Source organism: Gallus gallus, chromosome 30, assembly GCF_016699485.2.
Source record: "Gallus gallus isolate bGalGal1 chromosome 30, bGalGal1.mat.broiler.GRCg7b, whole genome shotgun sequence".
NCBI lineage: Eukaryota > Metazoa > Chordata > Aves > Galliformes > Phasianidae > Gallus > Gallus gallus.
The window spans coordinates 101,345-119,626 of NC_052561.1; the positions used below are offsets into that span (position 1 = coordinate 101,345).

Consider the following 18,282-nt stretch of genomic DNA (forward strand, 5'->3'; position numbering starts at 1 on the left):
CCCCGAGATGCCCAAGGAAATCCTGAAGGTCCACAAATGCTCAATGAGATCCCGAGGAGTCACTGGAGACCCTAAGAGGCTCAAGGAGACTCTGCTGAGCCCATGGAGACCCCAAGAATCTCAAGGAGACCCCAAGGAGCCCACAGAAACCCCAAGAGGCTCAAGGAGACCTTGAAGGCCCCAAGGTGCTCAAAGAGACACCATGGAGACCCCAAAAGATGCTCAAGGAGACTCTGCTGAGCCCATGGAGACCCCAAGAATCTCAAGGAGACCCCAAGGAGCCCACAGAAACCCCAAGAGGCTCAAGGAGACCTTGAAGGCCCCAAGGTGCTCAAAGAGACACCATGGAGACCCCAAAAGATGCTCAAGGAAACCCTGCTGAGCCCATGGAGACCCCAAGAATCTCAAGGAGACCCCAAGAGGCTCAAGGAGACCTTGAAGGCCCCAAGGTGCTCAAAGAGACACCATGGAGACCCCAAAAGATGCTCAAGGAGACTCTGATGAGCCCATGGAGACCCCAAGAATCTCAAAGAGACCCCAAGGAGCCCACAGAAACCCCAAGAGGCTCAAGGAGACCTTGAAGGCCCCAAGGTGCTCAAAGAGACCCCGTGGACCCCAGAGACCCCAACGTGCTCAAAGGGACCCCAGGGCCATGTGGAGATGGTGAACCCCAAAGATGCTCAAGGATGGGAGTGCCCCAAATCCCAGTTTGCCCCGGGATGGGGATGAAATGAGTCTGAGTTTGCACTCAGGAAGCATTGGGGGCACCTTTGGGTGGTGGGGGATGTAGGCACGATGGAAGCGTTCAGCTTTGGGGTGGGGTGAACCGCCCACCTTCGGGATGGGACACCTCTCTTAGGTCTCAAAACCCCATTTTAGGGCCCCTCCCAGCTTCAAACCCGTTATTCTTGGGTCCGACCTCCCACTTTTAGGGCCCGACCTCCCACCCAGCCTCAAGAACAGGATTCAAAGGTCTATTTTTGGGGACAATTTCGGGCCATCTGGGGCAGTTTCCCCTTCTTGGTGTCGCCGGCCTCGTGGCCTTGTCTCAGCCCCATAACCTCATCCTTATTTCCTACCCCAACTCTCGGTTCCCGGGAGAGTCCTAATTGGACCCGGGTCCGAAAGAGTGACCCGGCTCCCTTCCTAACGAAGCTGACCCCATCCCCACCCCCACCCACATCCCTTCCCACAGACGTTGGCCCCACAGCCCATGCTGGGTCCCATCGATCGCCCGACCTTGGCCCCATTCCCTGCCCCGATCCCTGGATCCCATCCCGGAACAGCCAACCCCGCAGCCTCGTCCTCACCATTTTTATTGCTCCCTGTAGGCAGGAGGAGGCATAAATTAATTAACAGGGAAGGGGAGGGGTGGGGGGGGGGGGATGCAGTGACCTCAAAGAGTGGGGCAGAGGGTACGGGGTGGGGGATATAGGGTGGGGGGACATTTAGGGGTCCTGCGGTCAGCAATACTCCGAGTAATCCTCCTCCACGTAGTTAGCGGGGAACCATCCGACCTAGGGGAGGAAGGATACGGGGTGAGGCCATGGGGGGCGATGGTGGGGTTGGGGAGGGGGGGTCTGTGGGGTTTGGGGAGGGGCCGTACCCGCCCGTAGATCTCCCCTTTCCACCACCCCGGGTGCCCCTTCTTGCTGAGGACGCGGATGATGTCCCCCTCCCGCAGCGTCAGCTCCGTCCGGTCGCGGGCGCAGAAATCATACCGGGCTTTGGCCGACCCGAAGCTCCGCACGGCCCCTGTGGGGTTGGGGGTAAGGATGGGGTCACCCTCAGGCCGACCCCATGGCTGAGCGCCCCCACCCCCCACCCCCCATCTCCTGGTCGTCCCCACTGCTGCCACCCCACAACTCCGCCGGTCCCAACTCGGCCGTTCCTCTCCACCGTCATCCGCAATGAGGGACCCCAACGGACCCATCCCACCGCCATCCCACGAAGGTGTCCCTTCCGACCCCAATGATTCCACGGGGGATCCCATCACCACCACCACCCCATGATGTGGGACCCCACCGCGTCCATCCCACCCTCATAGCATCCACCCCATGATGTGGGACCCCACCGCGTCCATCCCACCCTCATGGCATCCACCCCATCATGTGGGACCCCACCGCGTCCATCCCACCCCCATAACATCCACCCCATGATGTGGGACCCCACCGCGTCCATCCCACCCTCATGGCATCCACCCCACCGCCCCCCCCCCGTGGGGGTCCTCACCACATCCGACCCACCCCCACCACCTCCACCCCCCACGTACCCCACATCCTACCCATCCCAACGCCACCACCCCCATACCACTACGAGGGTCCCCCCACTGCCTCTGTTCCCCCACCACACACCACGGGGGGACCTCACCGCGTCCACCCAAACACCGTGGAGGACCACCCCCACCCCGCACCCCACATCCTACCCGGGGGTCGTGGGCTGGCCCGGCTCTCGGGCTCCTTGAAGGGCACCAGCAGGGCCGTGTCAAGAGCCTTGAAGCAATCCTTGAGCGAGTTGCACTGGTAGAACTCCACCAGATCCTACGGGCCACGCGATGATGGGGGTCACCGCGAGCCCCCGGCCCCATCCGGCCCCCCCCAGGCAGTGGGGTCGGGGTGGGGGGATGGGGAATGTGTCCGACGCTCACCACCAGCCCCCTGAAGGCCTTCTTCTCGTTGAGGCGATAGAGCCCTTCGGCTGTCATCACTTTGATGTGCTTCACCTCCGCGCGGTACCTGGGCAGGGGGATGTGGGGCTGGGGACCACCGCTGCACATGTCCCACCACCATCCGTACCCCAAATCCGACCCATCCCACCACCACCACCATCGCACCCCACACCCCAAATCCGACCCATCCCACCACAACCACCTCCATCCCACCCACACCCCAAATCCTATCCACCCCACACCCCAAATCCTACCCATCCCACCACCACCACTTCCATCGCACCCCACACCCCAAATCCTACCCATCCCACCACCCCCACCCGCCCCCTACCCCAAATCCTACCCATCCCACCACCACCATTGCACCCCACACCCCAAATCCTACCCGTACCACCATCACCTCCATCCCACCCCACACCCCAAATCCTATCCACCCCACACCCCAAATCCTACCCATCCCACCACCCCCATCACACCCCACACCCCACACCCCAAATTCTACCCATCCCACCACCACCACCCCCATCCCACCCCGTACCCCAAATCCTACCCATCCTACCACCACCACCACCCCCATCCAACCCCATACCCCAAATCCTACCCATCCCACCACCACCATCGCACCCCGTACCCCAAATCCTACCCATCCTACCACCACCACCACCCCCATCCAACCCCATACCCCAAATCCTACCCATCCCACCACCACCATCGCACCCCGTACCCCAAATCCTACCCATCCCCCCACCCCCATCCCCCCCACACCCCAAATCCTACCCATCCCACCACCACCATCGCACCCAATACCCCAAATCCTACCCATCCCACCACCACCTCCATCCCACCCCGTACCCCAAATCCTACCCATCCCACCACCTCCATCCCTCCCCACACCCCAAATCCTACCCATCCCACCACCACCACCCCCATCCCACCCCGTACCCCAAATCCTACCCATCCCACCACCCCCATCCCACCCCGTACCCCAAATCCTACCCATCCCACCACCACCACCCCCATCCCACCCCGTACCCCAAATCCTACCCATCCCACCACCCCCATCCCACCCCGTACCCCAAATCCTACCCATCCCACCACCACCACCCCCATCCCACCCCACACCCCAAATCCTACCCATCCCACCACCACCACCCCCATCCCACCCCACACCCCAAATCCTACCCATCCCACCACCTCCATCCCTCCCCACACCCCAAATCCTACCCATCCCACCACCACCACCACCTCCATCCCACCCCGTACCCCAAATCCTACCCATCCCACCACCTCAAATCCCACCCCACACCCCAAATCCTACCCACCCCACACCCCAAATCCTACCCACCCCACCACCCCCATCCCACCCCGTACCCCAAATCCTACCCATCCCACCACCACAACCACCCCCATCCCACCCCCCACCCCAAATCCTACCCATCCCACCACCACCACCCCCACCCCGCTGTGAGTGTCCATCCCTACTCTTTCTCTCTCACCTCCATACCCCATGGAGGACCACCCTACATCCACCCCATCACCACCTCCATCCCCCCCCCCCCCCAAACCCTGAGGGTGGTCCCCACGGCTGCCCCCCAAAACCCTACTTGATGCTGATGGCAAATTCTCCCGTGTCCTTCACCCGCTGCCGCACCAGGAAGGTTCCTTCGGAGCGGGGTGTCAGGATCTGTTCCGCTTCCCCCCTTTCCATGGGGCCGGCGTACCTGGGGGTGGGGAACGGTGGGGTTCTGAGCCCCTAAATCAGCACCCCGTTGTCGTTATGGGGTGATCTGGGGGGGGGCTATGAGGTAACCTCGGTATAGGGGGCTCCAGGGATGGATGGGGTCAACAGGGGAGGGTTTGCGTGATGGGATGACTGGGATGACTTCAGGAAGGAGCCCAGGAAGAGACCGGAGTGGAGGGTTTGGGGGCGACAGGGTGACCCCAAAAGGGATGGGGTGAAAGATTCCTCGGGTACTATGGGTGCTGTGGGTATTCCCATAGCTATGGGGAACAGTTCTATGGTACTATTCCTTGGCTATGGGGTGTTCTCGAGTGAGGATTTGGGTGAGGGGTGCCGTCTATGGAGGCCTTAACGGACAATTCGGGGTTTCTTGTGGGATTTGAGGGTCCCCAGGGGAGGATTCGGGGGACCCCAACACTGACCAGAGGTAGACGGAGAGATCCGGCAGCGGTGCCTGTGGGGCAGAGGCAGAGATGGGGATCAAGGGGGGGCAGAGGGGGACACCCCCAACACCCCCCTTATCCCACAGACACCCCCATATCCCACGGACACCCCCTATACCCCAAGAAACATCCAACTTTTGGGGGGCAGCCCCACCGTGCCCAACCCCTGGGGCTCCTGGAGACGTTGTAGGGTATTTGGGGGGGCTTTGGGGTCTCTGTACTCACACAGATGAAGGGTCGGACAGCAGCACAGGGGAACCAACCCGTCTCACCATTGACCACATTCCTGCCCTGCAGACGAAGCCCCACATGGAGGTCCATCCCCTATATGGCCGTAGGAACCACTCCCCACTTTGGGGTCCGTCCTGACACGGCCATAAAGGATCTGTCCCCATAGTAGAGTTCCAACCCTACAATGGCCATAGGGGATCTGCCCCCATTTTGGGGTCCGTCCTGACACGGCCATGAAGACCCATCTTCATCACGGCCATAAAGGATCTGTCCCCATAGTAGAGGTCCAACCCTACAATGGTCATAGGGGATCTGCCCCCCCTATGGGGTCTGTCCTGACACGGGCATGAAGACCCATCCTCATCACGGCCATAAAGGGTCTGCCCCCAAGATGGAGGCCGATCCCTATAGTGGCCATAGGGGATCTGCCTCATCACGGCCATAAAGGATCTGTTCCCATAGTAGAGGTCCAACCCTACAATGGCCATAGGGGATCTGCCCCCATTTTGGGGTCTGTCCTGACACAGCCGTGGAGACCCATCCTCATCATGGCCATAAAGGATCTGTCCCCATAGTAGAGGTCCAACCCTACAATGGCCATAGGGGATCTGCCCCCATTTTGGGGTCCAACCTGACACAGCCATGGAGACCCATCCTCATCACGGCCATAAAGGGTCTGTCCCCATGATGGAGGCCGATCCCTACAGTGGTTATAGGGGATCTGTCCCCACTTTGGGGTCCGTCCTGACACGGCCATGAAGACCCATCCTCATCACGGCCATAAAGGGTCTGCCCCCAAGATGGAGGCCGATCCCTATAGTGGCCATAGGGGATCTGCCTCATCACGGCCATAAAGGATCTGTTCCCATAGTAGAGGTCCAACCCTACAATGGCCATAGGGGATGTGCCCCCATTTTGGGGTTCGTCCTGACACGGCCACGGAGACCCATCCTCATCACGGCCATAAAGGACCTGTCCCCATAGTAGAGGTCCAACCCTACAATGGTCATAGGGGATCTGCCCCCATTTTGGGGTCCAACCTGTCATGGCCATGGAGACCCATCTTCATCACGGTCATAAAGGATCTGTCCCCATGAAGGAGGCCAATCCCTACAATGGCCATAGGGGACCTGCCCCCCCTATAGGGTCCATCCTGACACGGCCATGGAGACCCATCCTCATCACGGCCATAAAGGATCTGTCCCCATGAAGGAGGCCAATCCCTACAGTGGTTATAGGGGATCTGCCCCCACTTTGGGGTCCAACCTTTCATGGCTGTGGGGTTCCACCCCTCTGATGACCATAGGGAGCCCATCCCCATTTTGGGGTCCATCCTGACCCATCATCCAGAGGGGCGCAGTCCCCATAGCGGCGCTCCCCCCTCAATACGGCCGCAGTGCTCCGTCTCCCCCACGGAGGACCCCCACCCCATATGGCCACGGCGGCCCCCCCCACCCCGGAAGGCGCCCACCGCCCCCCATCCGCCCCCCACCTGCCACCACAGCTGCTCCACCTCCGCCACCATTGCCTCCACGACGTCCCCGGGGCTGAGACGTAGGGGGGGCCCCACATTTCCCGGCGGCGGGGGCACCCCGCTGTAGTGCTGACTCGCCTCCATCTTGGGCAACCCTATAGGAAACGAAGACTCTCCGTATGGGGCCCCATATCACCGGCACCCCAAAATACGCGGACCCATAAGTGCGGGACCCCCACGCCGAGCTCACCCAGGTCGGCCCCCTTGCTGTCGTGGCCCGGCCGCTGGCACTTCATCTGGGGGGCCAACAGAACCCCAATGAGATCCAAGGGAGGTGATGCCACCACCGGGACCCCCGAAAGCCTTCCGCCCCGTCCCCCCATTACCTTCCTGTTAGCGCAGCTGGGATCTGAGGCAGAAGGGGAAAGGCTCGTTAGCTTGGAAGGGGGGGGGGGGTAATTAACGCCTGCCCCAATTAATTTCTCACGCTACTTATGTTCCTGGGGTTGGTAGCCCTCCTTACGGTACTCCACTACTCCTGGGGTCACCCGGGCTTGGGGTGTCCCACCCCGTATCGCCCCATTCCCCACCCCATATCATCCCACACCCCCACCCCGTATCACCCCACTCCCCACCCCAAATCACCCCACACCCCCATTCCCTGTCACCCCCCACTCCCCACCCCCATCATCCCCCTCCCCACCCTAAATCACCCCACACCCCCACCCCATATCAACCCCCTCCCCACCCCCCATCACCCCATTTCCCACCCCAAATCACCCCACACCCCACCCCACATCACCCCCCACCCCACTCCCCACCACCCCACACCCCCACCCCATATCACCCCACTGCCCCACTCCCCACCACCCTCCTCCCCACCCCCCATCACCCCACCCCAAATCACCCCACTCCGCACCCCGTATCACCCCACATTACCCCACCCCACATCACCCCCCTCCCCACCCTCTATCACCCCCCACCCCCACCCCCCCATCACCCCACACCCCCACCACCCCACTCCCCACCCCAAATCGCCCCACACCCCCACCCCATGTCACCCCCCATTCCCCACCCCCACCACCCCACTCCCCACCCCCCACCACCCCATCACCCCACCCCAAATCACCCCCCTCCCCACCCCCCATCACCCCATTTCCCACCCCAAATCACCCCACACCCCCACCCCCATCACCCCCTATTCCCCACCCCCACCACCCCACTCCCTACTCCCCATCACCCCACACCCCCACCCCAAATCACCCCACTGCCCCACTCCCCACCACCCCACACCCCCACCCCACATCACCCCACACCCCCACCCCCCATCACCCCCCTCCCCACCCCCATCACCCCCCATTCCCCACCCCACCACACCCCTCCCCACCCCCCATCACCCCACTCCCCACCCCAAATCACCCCCCACCCCACTCCCCATCACCCCACATCCCCTCCCCCCATCACCCCACTCCTCACCCCCCATCACCCCACCCCAAATCACCCCACACCCCCACCCCCCATCACCCCCCATTCCCCACCCCCACCACCCCACTCCCTACTCCCCATGACCCCACACCCCCACCCCATATCAACCCCCTCTCCACCCCCATCACCCCACTGCCCCACCCCCCATCACCCCCCCCCCACCACCCCCCACCACCCCCCTCCCCACCCCCCATCACCCCCCACCCCACTCCCCACCACCCCACACCCCCACCCCAAATCACCCCACACCCCCACCCCACATCACCTCACTCCCCACTCCCCATCACCCCACTCCAAATCACCCCACTGCCCCACCCCCCATCACCCCCCCCCGACCCCCCTCCCCCCCCCCCCATCTCACCAGCTCCGCAGATCCCCATCCTCCCCAGGCACTCTTTGTGTGCCGGAGCCCGGCAGCGGTTGCATCGGTAGCCCTGGTAGAAGGTTCCTCTGTGGGGGCACAGCGGGATGTGGGGTGGGGGTGTGGGGCGATTTGGGGTGGGGGGGGCACAGGGACACCATCAGCAGATGGGGGCACCCCTTGGCCTCTCCAGGGCTCACCCCATTCTCGATTTACCCCATCGGCTTTGGCCTCACCCCAATCCTAAACCCCCCCAAACTTCGATCCTAAACCCCCCAAAGGTCGCCCCAATCCCCGACCCCCCCCCAAACTTCACCCCAAACTCGACTGCCCCCAAACTTCCCCCCAGTCTTTAACCCCCCCAATTTCACCCCAATCCTAAACCCCCCAAACTCCACCCCAATCCTCACCTCACCCAAACCTCACCCCAATCCTAAACTCCCCCAACCTTCACCCCAATCCCAAACTCCCCCAAACTCCACCCCAATCCTCACCCAACCATCACCCCAATCCCAACCGCCCCAAACTCCACCCTAATCCTAAACCCCCCCAACCTTCACCCCAATCCCAAACCCCCCCAACCTTCACCCCAACCCGAACCCCCCAACCCTCACCCCAATCCCAAACCCCCCCAACCATCACCCCAATCCCAACCCCCCCAAACTCCACCCCAATCCCAAACCCCCCCCAACCTTCACCCCAACCCTTGACCCACCCTCACCCCGAACTCCCCCATCCGTGACCCCTGAAGCCCCCACCCCCCCTCTGGGACCACCCCTTCCCCCACCGCCCCCCAACGCCCCCCCATTCCCCCCCCACCCCCCCCGCTGCCCCCCTACCTCAACAACATCTGGCAGGCCCTACAGGACGTGGTGTCCTCGAAGGAGAACATCTGGAAGTCGTGTCCATCCGCCAGGGCGTGCTCCGGGAAGATGTTGGAGCTGGAGAAGGACGAGGGGGTCCTGAGGGGGCACCCGACCCCCCCAACAAGTGGGGCTCATCCCCCCCCCCCCCCCCGACCTCCCCGATCCCAAAGGTGTGGGGTCACCTACAGGGCCATCTCGAACTGCTCCAACCACTTCTTCTTCAGCTCGCGTGTCTTGAAGAAGAGCTCGTAGCCCTGCAGCCCCGCCGTGCTGATGAGCAGGAAGGTGTGGGACCACTGCGGGGAGGGGAGGGGGGTCAGCGCTGACCGCACGTGTAGGGGGGGGGGGGGGGGGGGGGGGCGCTGAGTTGCAATGGGGTCAACAAGAGATGGGGGCCACCTGACTTCAATGGGGACATCGAGGACAGGGAGCGTGGGGCCGCCTGATCTGGACACTTATGGACACCAAGGATTGACTTTTGGGGCCACCAGACTCCAATGGGGCCACCAAATCTGGACACTTGGGGCCACCAAGGAGCTGGACATTTGGGGTCACCAGACTTCAATGGGGTCACCAAGAGTTGGGGGCCACCTGACTTCAGTGGGGACACCGAGGACAGGGAGCGTGGGGCCGCCTGATCCGGACACTTATGGACACCAAGGATTGACTTTTGGGGCCACCAGACTCCAATGGGGCCACCAAATCTGGACACTTGGGGCCACCAAGGAGCTGGACATTTGGGGTCACCAGACTTCAATGGGGTCACCAAGAGTTGGGGGCCACCTGACTTCAGTGAGGACATCGAGAACAGGGAGCGTGGGGCCGCCTGATCTGGACACTTATGGACACCAAGGATTGACTTTTGGGGCCACCAGACTCCAATGGGGCCACCATATCTGGACACTTATGGCCACCAGACCTGGACACTTATGGCCATCGAGGAGCTGGACATTTGGGGTCACCAGACTTCAATGGGGCCACCAAGAGCTGGGAGCTTGGGGCCACCAGACCCGGACACTTATGGCCACCAAGGACTGACATTTGGGGCCACTCTACTCTAATGGGGCCACGAAGAGCTGGGAGCTTGGGGCCACCAGACCTGGACACTTGGGGCCACTGGACTCCAATGGGGTCACCAAGGATCTGGATGCTTGGGGCCACCGAGGAGCTGGACATTTGGGGTCACCAGACTTTAATGGGGCCACAAAGGATCTGGGAGCTTGGGGCCACCAGACCTGGACACTTGGGGCCACCAAACATGGGCATTTGGGGCCACCAGACTTCAATGGGGCCACCAAGGATCTGGGAGCTTGGGGCCACCAGACATGGACACTTATGGCCACCAAGGACCGACATTTGGGGCCACTGGACTCTAATAGGGCCACCAAGGACCCTGACACTTGGGGCCACCAGACCTGGACACTTATGGCCACCAAGGACTGACACTTGGGGCCACCAGACTCCAATGGGGCCACCAGACCTGGACACTTATGGCCACCAAGGACTGACATTTGGGGCCACTGGACTCTAATGGGGCCACCAGACCCGGACATTTATGGCCACCAAGGAGGGACACTCGGGGCCACCAGACTTCAATGGGGCCACCAGACCCGGACATTTATGGCCACCAAGGACTGACCTTTGGGGCCACTGGACTCTTATGGGGCCACCAGACCCGGACACTTATGGCCACCAAGGAGGGACACTCGGGGCCACCAGACTTCAATGGGGCCACCAGACCCGGACATTTATGGCCACCAAGGACTGACACTTGGGGCCACTGGACTCTAATGGGGCCACCAAGGACCCTGACACTTGGGGCCACCAGACCCGGACACTTATGGCCACCAAGGACCAACACTTGGGGCCACCAGACTCCAATGGGGCCACCAAATCTGGACACTTACAGCCACCAAGGACTGACCTTTGGGGCCACTGGACTCTAATGGGGCCACCAGACCCGGACATTTATGGCCACCAAGGAGGGACATTTGGGGCCACCTTTCAGTCCCGGTACCTTCTTGCCGTCCCTGGGCCCGAGGCCGCTGTCCCTCAGTTGGTGGCTCTGTAGGTCCACGACGTCCTTGGCCTCGTAGGCGTCCCCGCGGCGCTTGCAGATGATCAGAGCCTTGTCCAGGAGGAACCCATACCTGGGGACGGTGACGGCCGTGGGTCCCCAAGGGCCACCCCACCCCCACCGCATCCCCGGGATGTCCCCATGGCGTCCCCGTGTCCCCATGGTGTCCCTATTGATGTCCCCATGGCGTCCCCGTGTCCCCATGGTGTCCCTACTGATGTCCCCATGGCGTCCCTATTGATGTCCCCGTGGGTGTCCCCATGGCGTCCCTATTGATGTCCCCATGGCGTCCCTATTGATGTCCCCATGGGTGTCCCCATGTCCCCATGGTGTCCCTATTGATGTCCCCATGGCGTCCCCCTGTCCCCATGGCGTCCCTATTGATGTCCCCATGGGTGTCCCTACTGATGTCCCCATGGTGTCCCTATTGATGTCCCCATGGGTGTCCCTATTGATGTCCCCATGGCGTCCCCGTGTCCCCATGGTATCCCTACTGATGTCCCCATGGCGTCCCTATTGATGTCCCCGTGGGTGTCCCCATGGTGTCCCTATTGATGTCCCCATGGTGTCCCTACTGACGTCCCCATAGTGTCCTTACTGATGTCCCCATGGGTGTCCCTACTGATGTCCAATGGGTGTCCCCGTGGTGTTGGCATGATGTCCTTGATGGTGCCCCTATGGGTGTCCCCATGTCCCCATGGTGTCCCTATTGATGTCCCCATGGCGTCCCCCTGTCCCCATGGTGTCCCTACTGATGTCCCCATGGGTGTCTCCATGTCCCCATGGTGTCCCTACTGATGTCCCCATGGGTGTCCCCATGTCCCCATGGTGTCCCTATTGATGTCCCCGTGGCGTCCCTATTGATGTCCCCGTGGCGTCCCTACTGATGTCCCCATGGTGTCCCTACTGATGTCCCCATGGGTGTCCCCATGTCCCCATGGTGTCCCTACTGATGTCCCCATGGCGTCCCTATTGATGTCCCCGTGGGTGTCCCCATGGTGTCCCTATTGATGTCCCCATGGTGTCCCTATTGATGTCCCCGTGGGTGTCCCCGTGTCCCCATGTCCCCATGGTGTCCCTATTGATGTCCCCGTGGGTGTCCCCATGGTGTCCCTATTGATGTCCCCATGGGTGTCCCCATGTCCCCATGGTGTCCCTACTGATGTCCCCATGGTGTCCCTACTGATGTCCCCATGGCGTCCCCCTGTCCCCATGGTGTCCCTACTGATGTCCCCATGGGTGTCTCCATGTCCCCATGGGTGTCCCTACTGATGTCCCCATGGTGTCCCTATTGATGTCCCCATGGCGTCCCCCTGCCCCCATGGCGTCCCTATTGATGTCCCCGTGGATGTCCCCATGGTGTCCCTATTGATGTCCCCATGGTGTCGCTACTGATGTCCAATGGGTGTCCCCATGTCCCCATGGTGTCCCTATTGATGTCCCCATGGGTGTCCCCATGGTGTCCCTACTGATGTCCCCATGGGTGTCCCCATGTCCCCATGGAGTCCCTATTGATGTCCCCATGGGTGTCCCCATGTCCCCATGGTGTCCCTATTGATGTCCCCATGGGTGTCCCCATGTCCCCATGGTGTCCCTATTGATGTCCCCATGGCGTCCCCCTGTCCCCATGGCGTCCCTATTGATGTCCCCATGGGTGTCCCTACTGATGTCCCCATGGTGTCCCTATTGATGTCCCCATGGGTGTCCCTACTGATGTCCCCATGGTGTCCCTATTGATGTCCCCATGGGTGTCCCCATGGTGTCCCTATTGATGCCCCCATGGGTGTCCCTACTGATGTCCCCATGGGTGTCCCTACTGATGTCCCCATGGTGTCCCTATTGATGTCCAATGGGTGTCCCCATGTCCCCATGGTGTTGTCATGATGTCCTTTATGGTGCCCCCATGGGTGTCCCCATGTCCCCATGGTGTCCCTATTGATGTCCAATGGGTGTCCCTACTGATGTCCCCATGGGTGTCCCCATGTCCCCATGGCGTCCCCGTGTCCCCATGGTGTCCCTATTGATGTCCCCATGGCGTCCCTATTGATGTCCCCATGGCGTCCCCGTGTCCCCATGGTGTCCCTATTGATGTCCCCGTGGGTGTCCCCATGGTGTCCCTATTGATGTCCCCATGGTGTCCCTACTGATGTCCCCATGGGTGTCCCTACTGATGTCCCCATGGTGTCCCTATTGATGTCCCCATGGGTGTCCCCATGGTGTCCCTACTGATGTCCCCATGGGTGTCCCCATGTCCCCATGGTGTCCCTATTGATGCCCCCATGGGTGTCCCCATGTCCCCATGGTGTCCCTATTGATGTCCCCATGGCATCCCCCTGTCCCCATGGCATCCCCCTGTCCCCATGGCGTCCCTATTGATGTCCCCATGGGTGTCCCCATGGTGTCCCTGTTGATGTCCCCATGGCATCCCTCCTGATGTCCCCATGGGTGTCCCTACTGATGTCCCCATGGTGTCCCTATTGATGTCCCCACGGGTGTCCCTATTGATGTCCCCATGGTGTCCCTACTGATGTCCCCATGGGTGTCCCCATGTCCCCATGGTGTCCCTATTGATGCCCCCATGGGTGTCCCCATGTCCCCATGGTGTCCCTATTGATGTCCCCATGGGTGTCCCCATGTCCCCATGGTGTCCCTATTGATGTCCCCATGGGTGTCCCCATGGTGTCCCTGTTGATGTCCCCATGGTGTCCCTATTGATGTCCCCATGGGTGTCCCCATGTCCCCATGGTGTCCCTATTGATGTCCCCATGGGTGTCCCCATGGTGTCCCTATTGATGTCCCCATGGTGTCCCTACTGATGTCCCCATGGGTGTCCCCATGTCCCCATGGAGTCCCTATTGATGTCCCCATGGCGTCCCTATTGATCTCCCCATGGTGTCCCCATGTCCCCATGGTGTTGTCATGATGTCCTTTATGGTGTCCCCATGGGTGTCCCCATGTCCCTGTGGTGATGTCATGATGTTCCTACTGGTGTCCCCATAGGTGTCCCTGTGGTGCTCGCCGATGTCCCCACTTGTGTCCCCATCGGTGTCCCCGTGGTGTCCCCATCACACTCCTCCTGCTGTCCCCACCCCCCCGTGCTGCTCCTGATGACACTCCCGCTGGTGTCCCCATATCCCCGTGGTGTCCCCACGCTGTTCCTATTGGTGTCCCCACGCCGTTCCTATTGGTGTCCCCGTGTCCCCTCGCTGTCCCCTGTCCCACCTGTCTGCCTTGGAGCGCCGCTCACTGCTGCACACCTTCAGCTCCCCATCGATTTTGGGGCGCCCGAACTGCGCCAAGGACTGGGGCTGTGGTGGACATCAATGGGATGAATGGGGGGACGGGTTGGGGGGGTCGGGGGGGGGGGGACAAAGGGGTCCCAAGGATTTAGGGTTGGGGGACGTCGTGGACACCCAGAGTGCCGAGGAAGGTGTGGGAGGCGCCACAATGAGGTGCCATAATGAGAGGGGGGCTCTCTTTTGGGGGGGGGGGGGGTTGATTTATTGGTGCGGAGGGTTGTTTTAATGGGGTGGGGGGGTGGGGGGGGGGGGTGGGGGTTCTTGGGGGTCGGGGGGGCTCACCATGTTGTGGAGGCAGAGCTGCATGCTGGTGAGCTGCTTTAGGGTCTCGTTGTCCCGTTTGACCTCATTGACGCACTGTGCCAGGTCCTGGGTGGGAGGGGAGTTTGGGGGGGGGGGGGGGACAGCAATTAGACACCCCCCCTCTCCCCACCCCCCACCCCCACGGACCCCAAAGACCCCCCCCCACCCCCACCCCGTGACACTCTCATACTCCCCAGAACCTTCGAGGTGCCCCAAGACCCCCCCCCCCACAACCCCCATTTGACCCCTCAGGACCACCCCCTCCCTCCCCCAGACCCCCCCCAAGACCCCCCTGGATCATCATAGGAACCCCCAGGACCCCAAGACCCCCCCCAAAACCCCTCAGGACCCCTCAGCATCCCATCAGAATGCATCCAAGACCCCATAAGACCCCCCCCAGAACTCTCCCAGTTGCCCTCAAGACCCCCCCCCAGAATTCCCCCAGACCCCCTCAGAATCCTCCACGAGCCCTCCCCTCCCCCCACGATGTCCCAGAAGCCTCGGGACCCCCCAACGACCCCCCCCTCTTTGCCCCACAGGACCCTCTCTTGGCTTCCAGGACCCCCCCTCTTTGCCTTCGCCCAGGACCCCCCCACGACCCCCCACCCTCATGGCATCCAGCGCCGCCCGCAGCCGCTCCCGCTCTGATGGATCCGGGGTCAGCTTCACCAGCTCCTATGGGGCGGGGGGGGGGGGGACACTACAGGTCAGAGGTTGGAGGGGGACACATCCGTCCCCAAAAGGACCCAGGTGACCCCAAAGGACCCGGTTGTCCCCCACCCCAAAGGATGCAGATGACCCCAAAAGGACGCAGATGACCCCAAAGGACCCGGGTGACCCCAAAGGACCCAGTTGTCCCCCACCCCAAAGGATGCAGATGACCCCAAAAGGACCCAGGTGACCCCAATGGACCTGGGTATCCCCCACCCCAAAGGACCCAGATGTCCCCAATGGGGCCCAGATGACCCCTCCACCCCAAAAGGACCCGGGTGACCCCAAAGGACCCGGTTGTCCCACACCCCAAAGGACACAGATGACCCCAAATGGACCCAGGTGACCCCAAAGGACCTGGATGTCCCCCACCCCCAAAGGACCTGGTTCTTCCCCACCCCAGAGGACCCAGCTGTCCCCAATGGGGCCCAGATGACCCCTCCACCCCAAAAAGACCGGGGTGACCCCAAAAGGTCCCAGGTGACCCCAAAGGACCTGGTTGTCCCCCACCCCAAAGGTCCCAGTTGTCCCCAAAGGATCTGGGTGTCCCCCACCCCAAAAGGACCCAGGTGACCCCAATGGACCTGGTTGTCCCCCACCCCAAAAAGACTTGGGTGACCCCAAAGGACCTGGGTGTCCCCCACCCCAAAAGGACCCAGATGACCCCAAAGGACCCGGGTGTCCCCCACCCCAAAGGACCGGGGTGACCCCAAAAGGACCCAGGTGACCCCAAAGGACCTGGGTGTCCCCCACCCCAAAAGGACCCGGGTGAACCCAAAGGACCCAGGTGACCCCAAAAGGACCCGGGTGTCCCCCACCCCAAAAGGACCCAGGTGACCCCAAAGGACCCGGTTGTCCCCCACCCCAAAAGGACCAGGGTGACCCCAAAAGGACCTGGGTGACCACAAAGGACCCAGGTGACCCCAAAGGACCTGGTTGTCCCCCATCCTAAAAGGACCAGGGTGACCCCAAAAGGACCTGGGTGACCACAAAGGACCCAGGTGACCCCAAAGGACCTGGTTGTCCCCCATCCTAAAAGGACCCAGCTGTCCCCAATGGGGCCCAGATGACCCCTCCACCCCAAAAGGACATGGATGACCCCAAAGGACCTGGGAGTCCCCTACTCCAAAAGGACCTGGGTGACCCCAAAAGGACCTGGGTGTCCCCCACCCCAAAGGACCCAGCTGTCCCCAATGGGGCCCAGATGACCCCTCCACCCCAAAAGGACCGGGGTGACCCCAAAAGGACCCGGCTGTCCCCGGGATGTCCCCGGTGTCCCCAATAGGGCCCCCCATGTCCCCCCCCCATTGCAGACCTGCAGCAGGAGGTGATACTTCAGCACCCGCTGCATCGGCACCATCAGGAGATCCCGCAGGGAGAAGCGGCCGTTGTTGGCTCTCTGAGAGCATTCCTGGGGGGGTCACGGGGTCACGGGGGGGTCACGGGGGGTCACGGGGGTCGGGGGGGGTCATGGGGTCAAGGGGGGGTCAGAAGGGTCGGGGGATGTGGGGGGTTATGGGGGTCGTGGGGTGTGGGGGATGTGGGGTGATTTGGGAAGTCATGGGGGGTCATGGGGGGGTCACAGGGGTCATGGGGGTCATGGGGGGTCATGGGGGGGTCACGGGGGGTCACGGGGGTCGGGGGGGTCATGGCGTCATGGGGGGGTCAGAAGGGTCAGAGGGATGTGGGGGGTTATGGGGGTCGTGGGGTGTGGGGGGTTGAGGGGTGGTTGGGGGGGTTATGGGGGTCACGGGGGGTCATGGGGGTCATGGGGGTCATGGGGGGGTCATGGGGGGGTCACGGAGGGTCACGGGGGTCGGGGGGGTCATGGGGTCACGAGGTGGTCAAAGGGGTCGGGGGGATGTGGGGGGTTATGGGGGTCATGGGGTTTGGGGGATGTGGGGTGGTTGGGGGGATCAGAGGGGTCACGGGGGGTCACGGGGGGTCATGGGGGTCATGGGTGGTCATGAGGGGTCATGGGGGGGTCACGGGGGGTCACGGGGGTCGGGGGGGTCATGGGGTCACGGGGGAGTCAGAAGAGTCGGGGGGATGTGGGGGGTTATGGGGGTTGTGGGGTGTGGGGGATGAGGGGTGGTTGGGGGGGTTATGGGGGTCACAGGGCGTCATGGGGGTCATGGGGGTCATGGGGGGGTCATGGGGGGTCACAGGGGTCGGGGGGGTCGGGGGGGTCATGGGGTCAAGGGGAGGTCAGAAGGGTCGGAGGGATGTGGGGGGTTATGGGGGTCATGGGGTCAAGAGGTCATGGGGTCATGTGGGGTGTGGGGGCCATGGGCTGATTTGTGGGGTCAGAGGGGTCGTGGGGTTATGGGGGCAGTGGGGGCTCCCAGTAACACCTCCCAGTGCTCCCAGTGCTCCCAGTGCTCCCAGTACCAGCCCAGTATCCCCTCCCAGTGCTCCCAGTATCCCCTCCCAGTGCCCCCAGTGCTCCCAGTATCAGCTCTGTAGCCCCTCCCAGTGCTCCCAGTCCTCCCGGTACCCCCTCCCAGTGCTCGCAGTGCTCCCAGTATCCCCTTCCAGTGCTCCCAGTGCTCCCAGTATCAGCCCTATAGCCCCTCCCAGTGCTCCCAGTGCTCCCAGTATCCCTTCCCACTGCTCCCAGTAT

At 62.4% G+C, this 18,282-nt stretch overlaps 2 protein-coding genes across 2 annotated transcripts in view; one reads left to right on the top strand and one right to left on the bottom strand.

Annotated features, from left to right (window-relative positions):
• The window catches only part of FCER2 (Fc fragment of IgE receptor II), a 2,370-nt gene extending 1,023 nt beyond the window's left edge, over positions 1-1,347 (top strand). The window contains exon 3 of the mRNA XM_046904753.1: positions 1,332-1,347. Coding sequence (XP_046760709.1) covers positions 1,332-1,347 — 16 coding nt within the window. The remainder of the gene's footprint in view (positions 1-1,331) is intronic.
• LOC107050724 (proto-oncogene vav-like) overlaps positions 1,300-18,282 on the bottom strand; it is a 34,362-nt gene continuing 17,379 nt past the window's right edge. Inside the window, 18 exon segments of the mRNA XM_025145752.3 lie at positions 1,300-1,517; positions 1,607-1,755; positions 2,426-2,540; positions 2,648-2,735; positions 4,273-4,389; positions 4,832-4,863; positions 5,078-5,143; positions 6,576-6,712; positions 6,808-6,853; positions 6,944-6,966; positions 8,404-8,492; positions 9,243-9,344; positions 9,456-9,565; positions 11,287-11,419; positions 14,569-14,654; positions 14,928-15,014; positions 15,555-15,623; positions 16,975-17,070. Of these exon segments, the coding sequence (XP_025001520.2) occupies positions 1,464-1,517; positions 1,607-1,755; positions 2,426-2,540; positions 2,648-2,735; positions 4,273-4,389; positions 4,832-4,863; positions 5,078-5,143; positions 6,576-6,712; positions 6,808-6,853; positions 6,944-6,966; positions 8,404-8,492; positions 9,243-9,344; positions 9,456-9,565; positions 11,287-11,419; positions 14,569-14,654; positions 14,928-15,014; positions 15,555-15,623; positions 16,975-17,070 (1,599 nt within the window). The 3' untranslated portion in view covers positions 1,300-1,463.